Consider the following 21,942-nt stretch of genomic DNA (forward strand, 5'->3'; position numbering starts at 1 on the left):
TATCCTCCGCGAGCTGCGTGGCTACCTGTTGATCTCCGGGTGCATTTCAAGGTGCTACTTACCAGATAAAGCCCTTCATGGTAGTGGATCTGGGTACTTGAGAGACCGCCTCCTGCCAATTACCTCCTCGCGACCTATTATCTCACAGATTAGGCCTCCTCCGCGTTCCATCCGCCAGTCAGTGTCGACTGGCAACTACGCGGAGGAGAGCCTTTTCAGTAGTAGCTCCGACCCTTTGGAACGATCTCCCCGTGGAGATTCGTACCCTCACCACCCTCCAGACCTTCCGCACAGCCCTTAAGATCTGGCTATCCCGTCAGGCCTGGGGTTAAAGATTATAATCCGCCCCCACCCGAATGATGAATGTTGTTTCTATTTTTAATTATGTATTGTCTTTATACGTCATTGTCTGTATTCCCCTTCCCCATAAGTTGTAAGCCGCCCTGAGTCCCTCAGGAAAAGGGCGGCCTAAATAAACTTATCTAAATCTAAATCTAAATTTGCAGTAAGCATGGCACCAGGACTTTTTCAAAGCATAATGGAATGCCTCCAACAGGGCATTCTGGTGGTGGTGCCTTACTTTGACAATGTCCTTGTGTCCATGGACAACAAAGAAGAGCACATCCAATGATTAAACAGAGTCCTGAGCCAGTTCCAGGAAGCCAGACTTAATGTTTAAAAGATAAATGCCAGATAGCCGTGACACAAGTCGAGTTTCTGGGATATTTAATTGATGGCTCGGGAATAAACTCGACCAAAAGCAAAAACCCCACACCAAAGAATCAGACAGAACTCCAGGCATTTCTAGGCCTGTTAAATTTTATAGTCTTTTTTTGCCACAGAAGGCAACAGTAGCTGAGCCATTACACCAGTTGCTAGACAGGAAGGCAAGTTGGACTTGGGGACGGAAGGAAGCCTCTACTTCCTCAGCAGTTAAGAAACTGTTTGTGATCCTTGAGTGTTCTTGTACAATATAATGAGACTCTGCCCCTCATCCTAACTTGCGACGCCTCCCCATTTGACGTCAGACCTGTTCTCAGCCACTGGATGCCAAATGGGACCCAGGCCCCAATTACATTCTACTCAAAAACACTATTGACAGCAGAATAAAACTACAGTCAACTGGACAAGGAGGCACTGGCTGCAGTGGCAGAGGACAAGCATTTCACAAATACTTATACAGGAGAGACTATGAACTAATTAGGGACCACAAACCGCTCCTAGGCATTCTTGCAGAGGACCATCCCACCCCAAATATTTTATCCCCGTGAATGATGAGATGGACTGTTTTATGGCAGCATATAATTACAGACTAATAAAAGGGCCGGACCAAGCCATAGGTTACATCGACGTCCTCAGCCAATGCCTACTCCCGGATTTTGTAGAGGATCTGCCCCTGTCACACCCATACTAGCAATTGAGGACTTTGCATCTGGCCCTGTCACATTGGCCGGAACTAGCGGGACATTCAGCAAAAAATAAAGTCCTAAACTGGGTGTGGAGAGGGTGGCCTGAGGGACCGGATGGGGGGAGGTGTAATTTCAAACCATTCCTGGTGCAACAACATGAATTGTCAGCCCAAAGGGATGTCTATTGTGGTGGGATCAAGTGGTTGTACCGTATAAACTAAGGAAACAAGTGCTAGAGGCACTGCACGTGGGGCACCCTGGCATTGTCCAAACGAAGGCACTGGCCAGGAGCTATGTGTGGTGGCCACATATGGATAGGGACATAACTGAATGGGTCATGACGTGTACACCTTACCAGGAATCCAGACCAGCACCACCCATGGCACTCCTAGCAAATAGGAGACCCCCATAGAACCCTTGTCATGAAATCCTGCCTCTTAATTCGCTCCCCCCCCCAACATAACAGACATCCCAGTCAAATGTCTGTCATATGTTGCTCATGTAGCATTAAAACCCAGAGATGGGAAGGAAAAGCCAAAAGAGGCTGCAGCTGCTGCCCTGCCCCCAGCCCAGTTAGAGCATAGCCAGAGCCTGAGCCCCAGTAGCTCCAGTGCCAGCCCTTTGGAGAGCCAAGGCTGGAGCCACAGCAGCAGTGCCAGCTCTGCAGACAGATAGGACGAAAGAAGAAGGGGGTGGGGGGAGAAAGGACAAGAAGAAGCATAAAAAACAGATTTGTAGAATTAAGATCCAAAATGGGAGTACTATAATGAATAGTGGTTGAGTGGGGTGTTGCAATTCATTATTGGAATGGGTATTTCTATGCAACATTCAACCATGTGAGCAACTTAGGAGAGACGTTTGGTTGAGATGCCTTTATTGCTTCTGGTGGACATCCTGATTGAAATCTCTTGTGGCCTGGTTTTTCTTTACACCATTTGGATAGTCTGCACTAATTTCTATTTCTGTTCCATTTTGTTTCTTATGTTCATGTGACACTGATGTAGAATTTCCCCCAGTTTGAAGCATTTGTGTTACTTCATGAACACTGAGGTTTCATCAATAATTACACTTCTACCGATGGGTTCCTTGTTTGTGTCTTGGTGTAGAATTCTGTATCCCTTTTGAGATTCACTGTACCACACAGGTACACTTTCCTTTGCACAAGCATCCCATCTTGTATGCTTTTCTTTTGGGGTTTGCATAATCTTTGCTTCCAAAAATGTTTAATGGCTTAAATTTGGGGATTTTCCCTTCCACAGTTCATGTGGAGTTTTCTCAGTGGATTTTCCCGGTAGTCGATTTTAGAGATAACGTGCGGTCATATTTGCCTCCCCCGTATGTGGTTGGCATATCTGCATCAAACAGCATAGTTCCACTGTCACAAAGTACAATTTTTTTTTCTGAAACTCTGTTTTGTTCTGGGTTGAATGGTACAGTATTTGAAATATTATGCCATGCTTTCTGAGAATCGCTTGTGTGTTGTCACCTGTATATTCAGTTCCATTATCTGTGTGCATTATCTGTTGCTTATTTTCTCTGGTACTTCACTTTTGTTGTGTAAGATATTGTATACATTGTTATCATTATCCCTCCTTCATTTAACTCCATACATTATCATAGTATTTCCCCTCCTAATAATCTAAACTTAGCTAAATTCAACTTAGTTCTCTTTTATTAACCTTTTATATAATCAAATAATTTCTAATCTTCTTTTCATAGGTACCATTCAATATTCATATCCAATTACTACTTGTCATACCAATATATATGTATACATTATTATCATTATCAGTTGTTTATTTAACCATATCAATTATCAATAATTTCACTAAATTTAACTAGTTTTAGATTATACACTTTCATCTATCAATCTGTATCTTTCCAATAGCAAACAATTCATGTCTTCTGCCATTTGTGGTATCAGTCCTCTAATCATCTCCTTAATCAAAGGAGGAGGAGCCAACGTCGCTACGAGATGGACATGCGATCTCAATGCTGAGATCACTGCCGAAACTTTTAGTGCTGGGTGGTCCAATTGGACCTAAAACCGTCCTGCAGAGACGGCAAATGGAAGAATACGTCCTGCTGATTTCAGGGACACCGCAAAGTCCCTGATTGACCCAGGAAAGTTTCTAGCTGGCAATAAAATCACAGCCCTTAGGCTGATGAAGTTGGGATGGCTCCAAACAGAAGGAAATGGAAAGAGAAAGTGTTTACAGCTGATGAGGAATTTTTACCATTTTAAAAGAGACTGCCTACAAAAAAACTTAAAATTAATTTAAATCTGAGAACAGAAGAAATAAGCGGAGGAATTAAGCTTGAATGGTTTTGATCAGTGTGCTTTTAAATGTTTTTATGGATGGAATTTATGCAAGCCTTTTAAACGAATGGATTAAGTTTTCTTCTTCTATCTTTTTTATTATTTTTGCAACCTATGGACTAAAATTTTCCTTCTTTATTACTACGTGGTTTTCCTCTTTTTCTCTTCTATTTTACTCAAGAATTTGATTTTTATTTTTTAACTTGGAATATAAAAAGAAAAGAAAAGAAGGAAACAAAGAGAATTCTAACAACAGAGGGAAAGTTAGTGCTGCTCGGAGGCTGGAGGCTTGTGTGTTGGGAACAAACACTTTCACTTTCCTCACTGAACAGTCTGGCATGGCAATTCAAATCTCACAATTTGTTTCTAGAGAGTGATAAGAACCAAAGGACGAATTGTTTACACAAGTGTCCTTTTGAACTATATCTCTAACCAGAGAAACTGAAAAGAAGATTCTACTGTGAATTTATGTATAACCTTGTAAAAATCCTTCAAGCCAGAGCAGGAGTATTTGTCAGCTGGAAATTATGGCACAACTACAACAATAGAAAGAAGCTTTCAGTTTGCAAAAGATAATGTTTGAAATTCAGAAATTATCAAACACATTTGAGAGGACAGAGAAGAAGTTGGAAAATCTAGAGCATCTAACAGTAAAATATGATGAAGTTGGAGATGTTTATCAAGTGGAAAAAGTGGAGTTTAGAGTCCTAAAAACTGAAGAGAAAAATGACCATAAAGAAATCAAATCTGCTGATATCTATGGTAATTGGTTTGTGTCTGGAAATGGAAAGAGTGGAATACGGAAAGAGGAATTAAATGGAGGTGAACTCTACCCCAGATGGCAAGATACAGAAAAAGAAAAAACAAAAGAATTTATAAAGAGAGAAATTTTATTAGCAACATCATTGATAACACCACTGACAATTAAAGATAAGCTGATCAAAGAAACAGATAGGCATCTAAATTACATGAGAGACTCAATAAGCATTGAGTTGCAAAGAGGAGTCCATGCAAATTTGATTAAAGAGATCATATGGACTAATTTTTATTCCACTTGCATTTTCTTTATTATGTCAGGACTTCTGTGCCCAAGTCATCTGTGCCATGTGTGAATGCAGTTTGAATGTTTTTCCTCCTTGGCAGTATTAAACACTGATTGCAGTTCAGCTAATACAGTTCATCTGTAATTTTGGCATTTGCAAGTAAAATACTCTCTTTTTGATGGACAACTGTCCCTTGGAAGGTCTCTACATAGCCTAGTTTTGTGAGCTTCTTTACAACAAAAGATAAATTTCAAAAAAAGGGACATACAGGACATTTTTCACAAGTATCTTTTTGGTGACACTCTGGGAAACAGGACAGTAAAGAAAACAATATCTCATTCTGATTCCATTTTTGCCCATTAGCTGTGGTGATTTTTTTTCTGTTTTAATCTGTTCAAGGTGAATAAAGAAATTTCTGTTATTTGTCATGTGACTTGTAGTTCCTGAATGAACACATATTTGCTTGCAAACATAAGGTGCAATGTATGGATCGAAAAGCATGCTAATTATCTGAAGAAAAATCACATTGTTCCTTCACACTTTTGGCCTTCTGTAATTTAATCTGTTTTTCCATTCTGCAAACTCCTTTTAAATGGCTCTTTTTCTTGCACACAAAGCATTCACATGTTTCTTGCTTCAGTAACTGTTTTATTCCTATTTTTCATCTTTAAAGCAGACTCTGAAACAGAAACCCGTCACTATTAATGTTTTCTGTTTACACTTATATTCATCCACAAGCTTGCCCTTAACATATCCCAATGTCAGCTTGAAATCTGGACCTGCATCAAATGCTGTGAAAAGGATTTCATAACTTTCTAATAAATCATTAAATAATAGTGTTGCGACATAAAATCTTTTCTCCTATACCTCTCAGGGGTTCCCAGCTGAAAATGTATAACTTGCTAAGCAGGATAGGGAGGTCAGCCCTCTCTACCTTTGCTATCACTACCTGACACTGGTTACCTCATTGTTTCATTAAGGAACTGCAAAATTCTAACTCCAGAGGGTTTATTCCCCCCCACCTGCCCCCAGTGAATTAGTTCTCTGACTGCTGGGTAGAATGTGAAATTAACCTAATTAACAAGTTTCTTGTTAGCAGCATCTTCATCTGGAATTATGTATAGCATATCAGACATTAATTGAACGAGTCCAGAGATATTTCAGGAGAAGAGTCCTTTACTCCTCTGCTTGCAACAGAATATCTATGACACCAGACTTGAAATTTGGGGCTTAAACAACTTAGAACTTTGCCGTCTCCGATCTGACCTAAACGTAGTACATAAAATTATATGCTACAATGTCCTACCTGTCAGTGAATACTTCAGCTTCAACCGCAACAACACATGAGCTCACAATAGATACAAACGTATGGTAAATCGCTCCAAACTTGATTGCAGAAAATACGACTTCAGTAACAGAACTGTCAATTCCTGGAATGCACTACCTGACTCTGTGGTTTCTTCCCCAAACCCCCAAAACTTTAACCTTAGATTGTTTACTGTCGACCTCACCCCATCCCTAAGAAGTCTTTAAGGGGCGTGCATAAGTGCACCAGAGTGCCTATTGTCCCTGTCCTGATATTCCCTTGCATTTGTATCCATTTCATGTATTCAGAATCATGTTTATACATATATCTGTTATCTAATGCTTGATGAAATAAATAAATAAATAAATAAATAAATTTTCAAGGCTGTTAGTTCTGGTTTCTCAGATTCACAAATAAAATATTGGTTGCCGCTGTGTTACTGGCCATTTTCTTCTGTTGCAGTCTTTTTTCTGTTGCTGTATCTTGCTTTTATTTGCTGTTGCTGGCTATGACCAGGCAGTTTATGCTGCTGCATATATGCTTTACGGTTTATGTGCTTTACTGCTTAACTGTAACAGGAAACAGGAAACTCTGCTTAGAAGAAAAAAACATACATATATACCAAAGATCTAAATTTGAAACACTGCCATCTACTGGTAATACCTGTAAGAACAAAAAAAATTAATGTACTCTTTGTTTTTTACTAAAGGCCTATTTACCTGCACTATCAGGGACGTGCAGTCAGGGGAGGCAGGGGAGGCAGAGCCTCACCACTGTCATCATGAAAAGAAAAAAAATGTAAAAGGAAAAAGGCTGAGCTAGTTGCTGCCAGAATCACCATGGATGACTCTGCTTAGTGCTTAACTGTTTAAAAAAGCCTCTAAAAAAGTGCCCTCTATAGGAGGCGGCAGGAGAACGAGGTGCCTCATCTAGTCTGACTTTATGATCACTCGAGCAGAGCTAAGCAAGGGTTAAAAGCCAAAAAATTCCTGACGTAGATGAGGCACGTCGTTCTCCTGCCTCCTGTAGAGGGCATTTTTTTAGAGGCTTTTTTAAACAATTAAGCAGAGTCATCCACATGGTGATTCTGGCAGCAACTAGCTCAGCCTGACTTCAGAGCTCATGCCTTTTTCCTTTTACATTTTTTCGTTTTCATGATGGCAGGCAAGAGCAGAGTTGAAATCCTCTCTGAAACAGCTGGAAAAGGTACGTGTGTGGGTCAGAGGAGGGGGAGGAATTCAAAAAGTTTGATTGCATGCAGAGCGACATTGCCTTTTCAAACACACACACACACACACACACAACACACACACACACTTTGATAAAAGTATATAAGTCCAACTTCACTGATTACAAGTTTGAAAAGGCAAAGTGGCTCCACCTGCAAACAAAGGCTCGGATCGGAAGGCAGCAGGGGAATTGGGGCGGGGTATGGCAGAGGAGCTGCTTTCAAGCCATTGGAAAATATCCAATCCAACTTCTGTGTTTGTGTTTGTTTGAGAGTGAGTGAGTGAGAGAGGGATCCAACTTCTCTGTGTGCGTGTGTCTGTTTGACAGGGGGGGAGGGAGGGAGAGGGGAGGAAGGAGTGGGAGGGAGAAGAAAAAGAATGAAGGAAAACTTTTTCGCAAAGGAAAAAAACAAATGCTGTTGCTTTAAATCGGAACTGAGCATGCCTGGCAGTGGAATTCTGGGAGTTGAAGTCTACAAGTCTAAAAAAAATTGAAACTCCTGTGTCAGTGCCTCACCAGCCATAAACCTCACCACACGTCACTGTGCACTATATATATTAAGGCCTGAAAGGCCTGAAATAAAATCAGTATTGTTCTGTGTGCTGAAATTGTGACTTTTATATGTGCTTTTCAACACTGGCAGTTGCTTAGCTGGCAAGCAATTCTGGGCAAAGAGGAAGTGAGCCTAAAATATATGTAAAAATAATCATGTTGTAACATTGAGGTTAAAGGAATGGAAAACTGCCCCTGACAAGTTGGCAGAATCCTGAAATTCTGCTTTCTCGTTTTAGGGTATATTATAATGAAATGCTGGACACTGAATCAGAGCCAATTGGCCAGAAGCCATCCCTTTTGGCTGCTTGTCCAATTGACCCTCATTGCAATCTGATGTAAGTGGCTTACAACAAAGGTTTTAGGTCTGTTATGCTTTAAATTCTAATAAACCTCTGAAACCCTAACTCCTTGAATGCTGTCTGTACAATTTTTATTAAGTGCCTGGGAAATAAATAGCTCTTTTTCACTCACTCTCGGATAGAATTGTTTCAACTGTAAGAAATAAATATTTCTTAGTTTGATTCAGAAAATAAAACGGATCTTGAAACCTGGCCCCCATTTCAACTTTTTTCTGTGCAAAGTTCAGCTGAAAATGTATAACTTGCTAATCAGGGTACGGAGGTCAGCCTTCTCTACCTTGTCTATTAAAGTAGAATAAAATATGAATTAAAAATATAAGAATAAAGACATAGATAATGGGGACAGTTAGAAGTTTGCTTAAGGAAGTGTCACCATTCACTAACTACAAGATGTTCTAGCCACTGTCTCTATGTCAAAACCTATGTCAAAAGTCCAAACCACAAGGTTCAATTAAAGTTTGTTAATGACATCTAATCCATACCTGTAACAAAAGGAGAAAGTAAGATCCCATCTCCTTATAAGGCTTTCTCCTCAAGGTAACCACTAAGAATGAGGTTAAGTGTTTCCGTGTTACGCTGCCTTTGAGAATGTATAAGAACGGTGCTTCGATAATGAAGGTTGTTCTGAACTTGCAATGCTAGCCATGGCTAGCTTTCTGAACCTGGCTGCCAAATAAACTTTTCCTGTATCCTGAGAAGTCTAAAGCCTGTCATTTTCTGCAACACTATCACTACCTGACAGTAGTTATTGGTGCATTAAGGAAGTGCAAAGTTCTAACTCCAGAGGCTTTATCCCCCCACCCCCTCTCAGTGAATTAGTTCTCTGACTGCTGGGCTACAGTGTGAAATTAACCTAAGAAACTCTCCTTTCAGAACCATCATGGACCCAATGGAAATGAGCACTGGAGGCCTGAGACAAAGAAGGTCTCAGGAGCAGACCAGGGGGGAAGAGGAAGCACAATTACTCAGTGGTAAGGGGGGCATTTAAGGAGCATGGATGGTATATTTTGTGCACAAATTGGGGGGATATCCCTGCTGTGGATAAATTATTTGGGGATTTTCAATTAGGTTTAGGAATTAGGTAGTACTATGCCAGAGATTAGCATTTTGGGAGGCCTCAGCAAAAAATCTTATATAACTTTACTAGAGAGCTGTATGTAGTGTCCCTCAAAGCTTTGGAGTCCAATCCTAAGAATCTCCTGCATTCTAAACACCTGCTAAAAGACTGTAGAACTTGTAGTTAAAGGAATAGTGTATGCTGTATGCTACCTATCTGTATTATCTCCTTAAAACAGATATTATAAAGTAAATGTAGGGCTGGAAGGGATTCTAGAACAGGAGATGATCAGATGTACATTAAAGGAAGAGGAAAGTAAAGGGAAGTTGTATCGATGTGGTTCTACAGAAAGGATGGCAGATGCAATCTTTGCTGATTCCCAGAAGGGAAAGAGTGCTTTCACAAAGGGGTAAGGAGACAGTTTCAGTCCATAACATTATGTGTGAGAGAAAGAGGCTGAAGACAGCTCTTCCCTAATAGTGTATTGTAGATGCAGATAGAAGAGTCCAGGGGTTTGGCAAGATTCTGTCTATAGGTCTGAAATAATAAAGAACTCAGCTGGGAAGAATCACTGCATGTCATTCTTGGTTTTGGGCCTGACAGCAACCTATGAAGTGGGGCAGAGAGGCAAGCAGCCGATAATGATTGATTCACACATCAGTAAGAAACAATATGGAAATTATGACAAAAAAAAGATCAGGATTATGCATGAAGAGCAGGTGTGCCTTTAATATTTGTCCGGAAATGCTAAAGTCCATCTTTCAAAGACAAAACAATGCAAGCATTTAGTTGAAGGAACAAGGAACATCTTAGTTAACTAGTTACAAACAAAACATTTGGAAATTTTCATCACAAGACCGCAACACTGTTGTTAACTGAATCTGTCTTCCCCATCGACTTTGCTTTCAGAAGGTCGCAAAAAGGGGACCCCAGTACACTGCAACCGTCAAATACATGCCAGTTGCTAAATGTCCAAATTTTAATCCCGTGCCCATGGGGATGCTGCAATGGTTGTAAGTTGTGAAAAATGGTCATAGGTCACTTTTTTCAGTCCCATTGGAACTTCAAACAGTCACTAAATGAATGGTTGTAAGTTGATAACTACCTGTACTACACTCTAATATTGTCAGCTGTTCTGGCAATATTCCTTCCTCCTTATCTACTAAAATGATATAAAGTTTTATGCTGCTTTACTTGTAATTAAGGAAAGTAGAATTATAGGATAAACACACACTTCCCATCTGTTAGTTAAAAGAGGTTAGTATAGTGTGGAAATCTGTTTTTTTAAAGGCTACAACACTGTATTAAAACCATATGCTGTATAAAATTCTTCGAAGCCTGGTAGGGATAGTTTTTGAAGTAGAGATGCTTTTAAAGTGAAGCTGTTTCTAATTCTCTAGCAGAAGCTGAACACTGGGAGAAAATTAATGCCCACATCCATGGAAGAGACACTTAGAATTTAGAATTTTTTTTTTAGAATTTTATTAGAATTTGTAGGCCGCCCTTTTCCCTGAGGGACTCAGGGCGGCTCACACAAAACTGGGAAGGGGGGAATACAGACATTAGGACAACATGTAATAAAATAGCAAACAACATACTTCATCATTCGGGAGGGGCAACTATCCTATCCCCAGGCCGGACGGGCGAGCCAGTTCTTCAAGGCTATGCGGAGGCCTGGACGTTGGGAGAGGGTGCGAATCTCCACGGGGAGCTCGTTCCAAAGGGTCGGGGCTACTGCTGAAAAGAGGCCCTCCTCCTTGTAGTTGCCAAGCCGACACTGGCTGGCCGATGGAATGCGGAGGAGGCCTAATCTATGGATCGTATCGGTCGCAGGGATGTATTGGCAGAAGCGGGGTCTCTCAGTATCCAGAGTCCACTGCCATGTAGGGCTTTATGGGTGATTAATAGCACCTTGAAGCGCATCCGGAGATCAACAGGTAGCCAGCGCAGCTCGCGGAGGATAGGTGTAATGCGGTGAATCGGGTGCACCCGCAATCAACTCGCGCGGCTGCATTCTGCACTAGCTGAATTCGCCGGATGCTCTTCAAGGGGCAGCCCCATGTAGAGCACATTGCAGTATCCAGCCTAGAGTCACAAGGGCCCGAGTGACTGTTGTGAGAGCCTCCCGATTCAGGGAGGGTCGCAACTGGCGCACCAGGCGAACCTGGGCGAACGCCCCCCTGGTCACAGCCGTTAAGTGGTGGTCAAATGACAGCTGTGGATCCAGGAGGACTCCCAAGTTGCGAACCCTCTCTGAGGGGTATAAAATTTGACTCCCCAGCCTGAGTGGTGGAACAATAGCCAAATCTTTGGAGGGAAACACAACAGCCACTCGGTCTTTTCTGGGTTGAGGCACAAGCTTGTTAACCCTCATCCAGTCCATGACTGCCGCAAGGCCCCGGCACATCACGTCCACCGCTTCATTGAGTTGGCACGGGGCGGACAGATACAATTGAGTATCGTCCGCATATTGATGGTATCTAATCCCGTGCCTGCGGATGAATCTCTCCACGGTTTCATGTAGATGTTGAATAGTAGGGGGGATAAGACCGAGCCCTGAGGCCACCCCATAAGTTAGGGGCATAGGGGACGATCTCTGCCCCCCCACTAACACCGACTGCGACCTGTCCGAGAGGTAGGAGGAGAACCACCGTAGCACGGTCCCTCCCACTCCCACCTCCCGCAGTCGTCTCAGAAGGATAACCATGGTCGATGGTATCGAAAGCCGCTGAGAGGTCAAGGAGGACCAGGATGGAGGAACGTCCTTCATCTCTGGCTCTCCAGAGATCATCCATCAATGCGACAAAGCGTTTCTGTGCTGTAACCGGCCTGAAGCCTGACTGGAAGGGGTCTAGGTAGTTTGCTTCCTCCAAGGACCGTTGGAGCTGGAAGGCCACCACCTTCTCAACAACCTTCCCCAGAAAATGGAAGGTTGGAGACTGGACGATAGCTATTAAGAACAGCTGGATCCAAGGATGGTTTCTTCAGGAGGGGTCTCACCCACCGCCGCTTTCAGTGTGGCGGGGAAGTTCCCCTCCCGAAGGGGAGGCGGTTACAACCGCCTGGGATCCAGCCTCGTGTCACCTCACTGCAGTTAGTAACCAGGCCATGAGGGACACGGATCCAGGAAGCAGGTGGAGGGTACTTACAGCTCTCATGGCCTTGTCCACATCCCCGGGGGTAACGTCCTGAAACTCAACCCAGTTGGAAGTTGAAACTCAACTTGAGGTAATAATAGATATCATAATGATAGGTAATACTAAAAGCAGGAGGAAGATAGTATTAGAGGAAAAAAAATTCTCCCTACATGATAATTATCAAGAATGATGAAAATGGTCAATTCTATGGCTCCACAGTCCCATGGTCTCTATACTTGTCATAGAGGATTATGTTTATTAGGCTTTTTTGAGCAAGGGACCTTCTGTAACAGATCAAAGAAGGGAAGTAACTGGATACACAGTTATAGCTAATTGGTGGAGGAGAGCTGCCACTGCCTGAGGCAATCTAAGCTGTGATTAGTTGCTGTGTGCTCTCTTCAATTTACCTCATGATGTTCCTACTGTAAATATATTTAGTTATATAAAACTGCAAGATCAGTGTTAGCATCTCTGACTCCATTTGGACGTCATCTGTGCAATTCCCTAACAGTGTCCATCACCTAAATGCATTCTAGGAATCTATGACAGGCCTGGGCATCATTAAATTCCCTCTGTTTTGTTGGTAGGTAATGAAGGCGAAGGTACTAGAACAGGTACACAGTCAGCTGAGTGATCTATTAGACAAGGCCTTGGAAGAAGCAGCTCATTCCAGACCCCAGCAATTGAGCGTCATCCCAGCAAAGAAGCAAACCAGGTGGAAGCGGTTCCTGGCAATTGATTTTACACAGGGATGGGGAAAATAGAGTCATCAGGCAGTGCTGGCTCAATGGCCTTGAAACAGAAATGGGCACTGCCTCCCATAGTCATCACTGACTGTGGAGTAAAATCCTCAGGGACTCTTACCTTTACCCACCTTCTCAGAGGTGAGAAGGGTTTTGAGAAATAAACTAAATATTACCTGCTTTGAAATTTTATCTTGCAGAGAGAAGGGAAAGCTACTGAAGAAGAAAGTCTTTGTCCCTCAACGGTCCTTCTTTGAGTAAGTATGGCTATGGTATGAACAAGACTTAGTCAGAGGGACAATGTACACAGTAGCTGGATCTTTAAGGCCTCAGGTTCCAAAAGTGGCCTTGGCAACTATTCCACTGTTGATGAAGAACCAAGAGTTTGAAACAGCCCAATAAGGACTGAACATGCTCCATAGCCACACAATGCTGAGAGTCTTTGGTGGGTGCCAGGAGAGTATAAAAAGAATAGATACTTGTGATGGGAAACAAAATGAAGTTTTTGAAAGCATTAGGTTAATTAGCATGATAGTCCATAGGGTTATTAATAGAATATTAGAATAAGGCTGTTTGTATTCCTAGCAGGAGTGAGATTCCTGCTTGGTCCAAGGGCTCAATTGCAGCCATATGTTGAGGACTACCTGTATATCTGTAGAGATAGAAACACACACACCCAGCCACTTAAATGTTATTTCTTTTGTACAAGTGAAATTACAAGTTTTTGCACAGAACACTAAATGAAATCTTTGCTTCACAACTGTCCAACTGTCCCAACTTCTATTACTTGCTGGCAACTTGTCTCTCTTTTACAGCACGTTGCTGGAGGTGGAACATTTCCGCACAATCCATCACATATTTGTGGCCGTGCTCTGTATCTTTGTCCTCAAACAAATCATTGTGGATTCCATCGATGAAGGACGGTATGATCCAGAAAAGGGGGCAGGATAGAAAAGCTGTTCTCTGATGTATGCTAATTCTGGGGAGAATGTGGGATATGATGCTATTTGTTTTGTGCTAAGGAACACAGTAGTAATCCTAAAAGCACATTTACCTAATCTTTAAACTTAGGTTCCATCCAAAGTTTAACATCCTTGTGGCCCTGCAGGCAGCTTGACCCTGCTGCATCTCCTCCCACTTGTCACTGTTCATCTACCAGCTGAAAAGAAAATGGAATTTGTTCTTCTCCTTGTCTTTGTGCTCCTGTTGAACAGTAACACTTGGGACCCTCCTATGCCCACCTAGAGATTAACCTAAGTGAGGAATGCCTCATTTGGTGCCACCTTTGCTAGTCATCTAAACATCTCCTCTATGCTAGTCATCTAGTTACACAGATACACTTCTTCTACTCCTCCTTCTGAATTTGTTACTTTTGGTCTTTCTGTGTACGTGTTCATGGCTCACCATATGTGTGTGTCACATTATACGCATCTGCCATTTGTTGTCATGATTTGTATTTGTACTATATTCCATTTCATTTGACCATGGTCAAAACAATGAATAAATTGATTTTGACTGATTGACTTTAAAGAAATCAGGGTAAATTTACTATTAATAAAGGAATGGAAAATTATAGAAAATAGGAACAGTGAAAGATATTACATGAAGGAAATTAATCCTTTTGGAGAGGATAGGAGATGAAAAATCCAAATGACCATGTGATGGTGGCAGGGAGATATACAAATATTTGCTGTGTCACCTATATTTCAGCTGGATTTTGTAATCCAGATCCAGTAGCCATAGGAAGGAAAAACATAAGGATCTAATCAGGGTTAGTCATCAGGACCAGAGGTTTAGTCTTCCGAGTTTTGGACTCGTGATGGAGCCCATCTTCAGGAAACTTCTCTCTCACCAGAACATTTGAGTGACGCCAACCTAAGAGAATATAGGAGCATTAGACTCTATATTCAACAGATCAGAGGTAGAAGAGCCAGAAAAACATGCCATTAATTAGGCAAACGTATTGGCAATGCTGATTGCACACAAACCAAACAATCAGTTCTGTCCAATGGAGCAACACACCTTGAAAGACCTGGAAAACAAACCAACAAACATTCAGGTGAGAGAGGACTTCCCTGAGGATGAGGTCCAGCACGAGTCTGAAGCTTGGAAGATCAAACCTCCAGTCCCGGCAATTCACCCTGATTGAATCCCCCAACATTATCCTGGGATACGTATTTTTGCCTTCATTCATGGGAAGTCTCCATCTACCTATGAAAAATCTGGTTCTGGCATCATTCCAGCCTTTTGGCCATTCTGCTCACTGTAATGTTTATTTGTTTTTAATGCTGTGTGCTGCCATGGGCCACTTTTTAATTGGAAGCCTTACAAATGAAATAATTCCTGAAAGGAAAAGAAGGAGAAGGAAATGTCCATGATAGGCAAATCCTTGAAATCACCAGCAGTTCTGTAGAAGCTGAAGCATTTGTTAGAAGTTCTGCTTTACTCTATAGAAATGGTAGAGGGTTATTATACAGCCATACAGATTGGTAGCAGAGGATGGTTATGTAGCCATACAGATCAAATAAAGTGTAGTGTATAGTCACTATGGGCCTTGCTGCTTAATGGTTTCAACTGTCACAACTGTTGCAGGAAACTCTCCTCAGAACATAAGGGAACCATAATTATAACCATAGGTGCTAAGTAAACACTGCCATCTTCTGGCTGATTAATTCTGTAGTTGGAATACATTCTAACATGTATTGGAACAAGCATGAAGCGGATCAAGGAAGAAGTCCAATAGAAGACAGAGAGCCAAGCTCATATTCACAGTCAGGGATCTAATTGGGTCACTTTGGGTTAGTTGATCAATCTCTCAGCTTTCACTGGGGATAAGATCAGGAAAGTCCAGGTATTTCACCTTGAATTTTCAAAATGGAAGATTTACAGGTAATAAATGTCTTATACAGTTACCTAAGCTCCACATGAGCTGTAGAAAGCTCAGGGGGATGTACAAAAAAGGATTGGACATTATTCTGATAGGAATGTTGAGTAATGTTCCTAATATGACAGACCCTTCAAAAAACCTTGCCGTCCTCTATTCCTGATCCATTTAAATTCTGCTAGGAACCTTTTTGTGGGTCCAAATTTAAGGATGAGCAATAGTTGAAATTATGAGGTTATGAAACAAAGATTATGAAACAAAACAAGATTATGAACAAATGAGGGGAACTGTCTGAAGTCTGAAGCTTGGAAGATCAAACCTCCAGTCCCAGCAATTGATCCTGATTGAATCCCCCAACATTATCCTGGGAAACATATTTTTGCCTTCATTCATGGGAAGTCTCCATCGGCCTATAAAAAATCTGGTTCTGGAATTATTCCAGCCTTTTGCCCATTCTGCTCATAGTAATGTTTATTTGTTTTTATTTTTGTTTTTTAATTTTTTTATTTTTAGACATAAAAGACCAACAACACATAACATATAAAACTCTCATTCATTACTTACAACATGTTGTTTGGTTACAAGCGTTTGTGTATCCATATTTTCAATTACACATACGATCACTAATTTTCCATCGAATATAATTAAGTACCTCACTTTCATTGTACATCATTTATTCAGTTACAATTAATATTCCTTCCTTTTAAGCGAACATAATTCCCTTAAGCACAAATGTTATTCCTTCGTTTTTAAACAGAGTGTTCTAAATATTCACTTCATACATGTGCCAATCTTTCATTACTTCCTTATTAAACTATTTAACAACAAAATATCTTTATAATATACATCACTACTTACAATTATGCATAATATCACCAATCATCTATCAAATATATACATAGGTTCATTATTATCCTTATCCTTCATTTTAGAACAAAATATTCTAAATTATTCAATTCATATATTATGAAGACTATATATATCAGTCTTTCATTGTACCGTTATTAGATTTATAGATTTATTAAATAGATTTATTTAACAACAAAATGTCTTTGTATTATCACTTATCTCCTTCAATTGAAACATGAATAAACATTTTTCATTTCCAGGGTTTTTTTTTATCTAGCCACTGATAAAACAAGTCCCATATCTTATAGAATTGCTCATCTTCTTGTTCTCTAATTTCAAATGTCAATTTACTCATTTCAACACACTCCATTATTTTTCGAATAACTTCCTCCTGTTTCGTATTTTCTCATTTTTCCAGGTTTTTGCAAATACAATCTAGCTGCTGTTAAACTGTTTACAATCACATATTTCAAGTCTTTATTGTACGTTTCTGGTATAATGCCCAATAAAAAAATCTCTGGTTTAAAGTCTATGTGTTTAGGTATCATTTTCTCCAACCACATGTGGATTTTAGTCCAGTATCTTTTGGCTTCAGTGCAAGTCCACCACATGTGGTAATATGAGTCCAACACTTTTCCGACTTATTCTTGAACATTCTTGCAATTCTCGTTGGGGGTAGGTGCCACCTGTAAAACATCCTATACAAATTTTCTTTATATGCAGTTGACATTGTCATTTTATAATTTTGAGACCACAATTTCTGCCATTTCTCTAACTCAATCCCATGTCCAAAATTCCCCCCCCAAGCTATCATAGTTTCTTTGACTTGTTCCTCTTATAGTTTAACCTCTAATAGATATCCATAAAATGTTTAATTACTTTTTCATCAGTACCTGTTAAAATTTTATCTAGCTCAGTTATTTTGTTGTAAAGACCTTCTGATTTTCTATCCTCATTATATCTACAGTGTATCTGCACATATGAATACCAATTCATTTCTATTCCTTCTTGTTTCAACTCTTGCATAGATTTGATTTCCCCCTCTGCATTCAATATTTCAACATATCTAACTGTTTGTTCCTTTTATATATTATTGGATATGAATAGGTTTCAATGGTTGATATCCAGACTGGAGTTTTTAAGTAATGTCACCTTTTAACCTTCTCCCAATTTAATAGCAAAGCCTCCCTCATATAATGTCTTCTAAAATAACCATGTGCTTTGGTTCCCTTATACCATAAAAAAGCATGCCATTCCAACAGTAAATCATGACACTCTACATTCAATAATCTAAAATTTCTTAGTGTTAGCCACTCCTTAATCCACATCAGGTTTGTTGCCTGGTAATATAGCTCCCAGTCAGGTAAGACCAATCCTCCTCTTATTCTAGCATCTTGCAGCAATTTGAGTTTTATTCTTGCTTTTTTCCCCTGCCAGATAAACTTCAAAAATATTGTTTAAATCTTCAAACAAAGTCCTTCCCCAATCTGATTGGGATTGTCTGGAACAGATATAAATTCTGGGTAAAATGTTCATTGTAATTGTAGAAATTCTTCCTATCATTGATAGTTGTAGGTTTTCCCATTTCATCAAGTCAGTCGCAATTTGCTGCTTCAGTCTGATAATTGTCCTCCTTAAGAGTGCTGCATCTAGCTGTTATTTAACAGTTATTTAATATTTAACCTTGTTTGTGACTTGAATCTGCAAGACTTCCGCCAATTCTTCCTTTTGTCTTAATGATATGTTCTTTGTCAAAATCTTTGGTTTATCTTTATTTACTTTCAAGCCTGCTACTTTTCCATACTGCTCTATTCTTTATAACAATTTGGGTGCAGTCACTGATGGGTCCTCAGAAATAAAAACCAAAATCATCTGCAAACGCTTGTAGCTTGTATTCCTCTTTTTAAATTCTCATTCTTTTATTTCTTCTTCTTCTCTAATCTTTCTGTTTAAAACTTCTAATGTTAAGAGAAAAAGTAACGGTGATAGTAGGTAGCCTTGTCTCATACCTCTCTTTATTTCAATAGAATCAGTCAGTTCTCCATTTACCATTATCTTTGCTGTTTGTTTATGATATACCATTTGTATTGTTTGAATAAATTTCTTACCAAAATCCATCTGTTCCCATTGTAGGAACATAAATCACCAATTCACATTAGCAAAAGCCTCCTGTGCATCAAGAAACATCAAAGCCATTTGTTTTTCGGGATGGGCCTCATAATACTCCAAAGTATCCAAAATCATTCTCATATTATCTTTGACTTGTCTCTTTGGTAAAAAAACCATTTTGAGTGGATAAACTATTTAAGTATTTTTTTAAGTCTCTCTGCCAGTATAGATGCAAATAATTTATAATCTGAATTTAATAAGGAAATTGGTCTATAGTTCTTAGTTTGTGTTAAATCAGTCTCCTCTTTGGGTAGCATTGCAATGTATGCTTCTGAACATGATTAAGGTATTCTACTCTCAGACATCACTTCATTCATAACTTCTAAAAACCTCTTATTTTTTGTGCCAATTCTTCCTTTTCCAGTAGATCCATTTTGTCTTTAATTGTGTCCATTTTTATTTTAACATTTTTTTTTGTGGAGATATCTGTAGCTCTTTTTCAAGTATCTTATAGTCATTCTCTAAACCTTTATGTGTTTATCTTTTCTTTAAATTTCTCTTCCTTGTGTAATCTATTATCAGACCTCTAGTAACGGCCTTCATTGTATCCCAAAGATTCTGCATTGATATATCTTCTTTTCTATTTTCTTTAAAGAAAAAAGTCAGTTCTTTTTCTATTTTCTGTACAAAGTATTTTTCTTTCAATATAGTATTGTTTAGTGTCCATCTAGATCTTGTCCTTTGGCCTTTCCATTTGATAGTGATTGGATTATGATCTGCCCAGGTGCTTGTTTCAATCTCAACCTCATGTACGTTACAAATCAATTCCGTTGAGGCCCATATCATATCAATTCTGGAAAATGATGAATGTCTATTTGAATAAAAAGTATATTGTTCTTTTGTAGGGTTTCTTTCTCTCCAAATATCTTTTAAATTTGTTTCATCTATCATCCTGAAAAAGGATTTAAGAAGCAATTTTCTATTTAACTTTGTTGTTTTGTAGTCCATGTTCTGGTTTACAATGCCATTGAAATCTCCCGTCATACAAATATCAACATAGTCCAAGTCAGAAAATTTTTTGTGTAGTTTTTTGTAAAATTCATCTTGTTTTTCATTGGGTGCATACATTGCAATTAAGAATATTTTTTGATATTGTCCATAATTTCCACCATCAAGATTCTTACCTCTTCATCTGCATAAATTAGTTTTGCTGGAATTTTATCTTTAATGTAGAAGATCACTCCTCTTTTCCTACAATTCGCCAATGTAGTAAAGCTTTTCCAAGCTTTGGTTGTACTAGTAGATGCTCATGTCTCTTTTGAATATGCACTTCTTGTAGGCAGATTATGTCAAGTTTTAACTTTTCTAATTTGTGGAATACTTTCCTTCTTTTAATTGCTGAATTAAGTCCATTTATATTAATTGTGACCATTTTTTTCCTCCATGTTTATACTTTATATGTAGGATTTATGGCTCTAGTTGATCTGGGTTCTCGTTGTCTCTGGGATTTAAGCCTCCCACCATAAATCCCACCCTTCTTCTATATCAATTCCGCCTACAGCGATTTCTATTTTTTCAATCTCGATTATGGGTGCCTCCAGTAGTTGTACCAATAGTTCTTCTTTTCCAGTTTTCTCAGCCATTCCTCTGAAGTGTTCTGCGTAGAAAGCTTCTGCCTTATGATTGTATCTATTCTGTATCTTTGTCCTTGCCATGCAAATATTAAACCTTCCGGTATGAGCCATCTATAATTAACACCTTTCTTGAGCAGTATCTTAGTCAAAAATTGATATTCTCTCTCTCTCTCACTCTTCTTGGAATTTGTTTCAGAACTACAATCTCCTTGCCTTTATATTCCAGTTTTCTGTCTCTCATTTTCTGTAATATTTGTAGCTTAGTTGCTTTCTTACTAATCTTACGTGGACTTCCATTGGGAGGGCATTTCTCGTTGCATATCTTGTATGTACTCGAACACTTCATCTATGCCATCCATCATCCTCTCTTTGGATATCTCTAATACGTTTGTCAAAATTTCGGATATTATTTGTACTAGGTTCTCTCCTCTTTCTTCTTCTATGCTTTGAAATCTTAAGAAAAATTCAGACCGATCCATCTCCCATCCTAATATTCCACTGCTCTCTTTTTTCATGTCGCTCAATCTGCTGTCAAACTCCTCAGCCTTCTTCTCTTCTTGTTTAACCTTTTCTTCAATTTTTTGCATTCTGTCCTCATATTTCATCATCCATTGTTGCATGTTTTCTATTTTTCCTTCTGTTTTAGCTGTCTTTTGTTCTATGTGTTCTGTTCCTTGCTCTATTGTCTCAATTCTTTTTTCTATACTCTCAGTCCTCTTTACAATGGTGTCTAACTTCTCATCATTGCTATCAGTTCCTGCTTGCAAATTCTGTATCCCTTGCATAATTGCCTCTAGAGTTATTCCCTTCTTTTTCCTGTTGAAGCATTGTCTTTATTGATCTTTGTCCTCCTGCAGGTGAGGAGGCAGGGGTTGTTGTTGTGAAACCAACAGGTGTTATCTTTCTACTCATCTTCTAAGTTTTTTCTTTTTATATTTTAGTCCAATTAATATCAAGTAGTGTAAAAGTCGCAAACACCACTGGAGTATTACAAAAATTAAATGTCAACTATAAAAGAACAGAATTATGAACAAAATGAAAAAAGAAAAGAAGAAGAGAGAGGGGGAAAAAAGATTCCTTACTTAAAAAAGAAACAATTCTTCAGTCCAATTCACTTAAGTTTTAAAACAAGCCATCCATATGTCTCCAATATCTTCAAAAGGAAAAGAGAGCAAAGAAAAAAAAGGAATCAATATTTCAGAGCTTCAGGGGACAAAAAGGAGTCAAGGGAAAAAATCACCACCTCCCTAGCAAAATAAGCACTGCCACCAAAAAGAGAAAAAAAGATTCAAAGTTTTTTTTAAAGA

The 21,942-nt window shown here is 39.4% G+C and overlaps 1 protein-coding gene across 1 annotated transcript in view; it reads left to right on the plus strand.

Moving 5' to 3' along the window:
* LOC116504372 (sterol O-acyltransferase 2-like) overlaps window positions 1-21,942 on the plus strand; it is a 43,910-nt gene that overhangs the window by 3,429 nt on the left and 18,539 nt on the right. The window contains 4 exon segments of the mRNA XM_032211352.1: window positions 9,096-9,193; window positions 13,004-13,131; window positions 13,360-13,416; window positions 13,975-14,082. Of these exon segments, the coding sequence (XP_032067243.1) occupies window positions 13,007-13,131; window positions 13,360-13,416; window positions 13,975-14,082 (290 nt within the window). The 5' untranslated portion in view covers window positions 9,096-9,193; window positions 13,004-13,006.

This window comes from Thamnophis elegans, chromosome 2 (assembly GCF_009769535.1).
Source record: "Thamnophis elegans isolate rThaEle1 chromosome 2, rThaEle1.pri, whole genome shotgun sequence".
Classification (NCBI taxonomy): domain Eukaryota; kingdom Metazoa; phylum Chordata; class Lepidosauria; order Squamata; family Colubridae; genus Thamnophis; species Thamnophis elegans.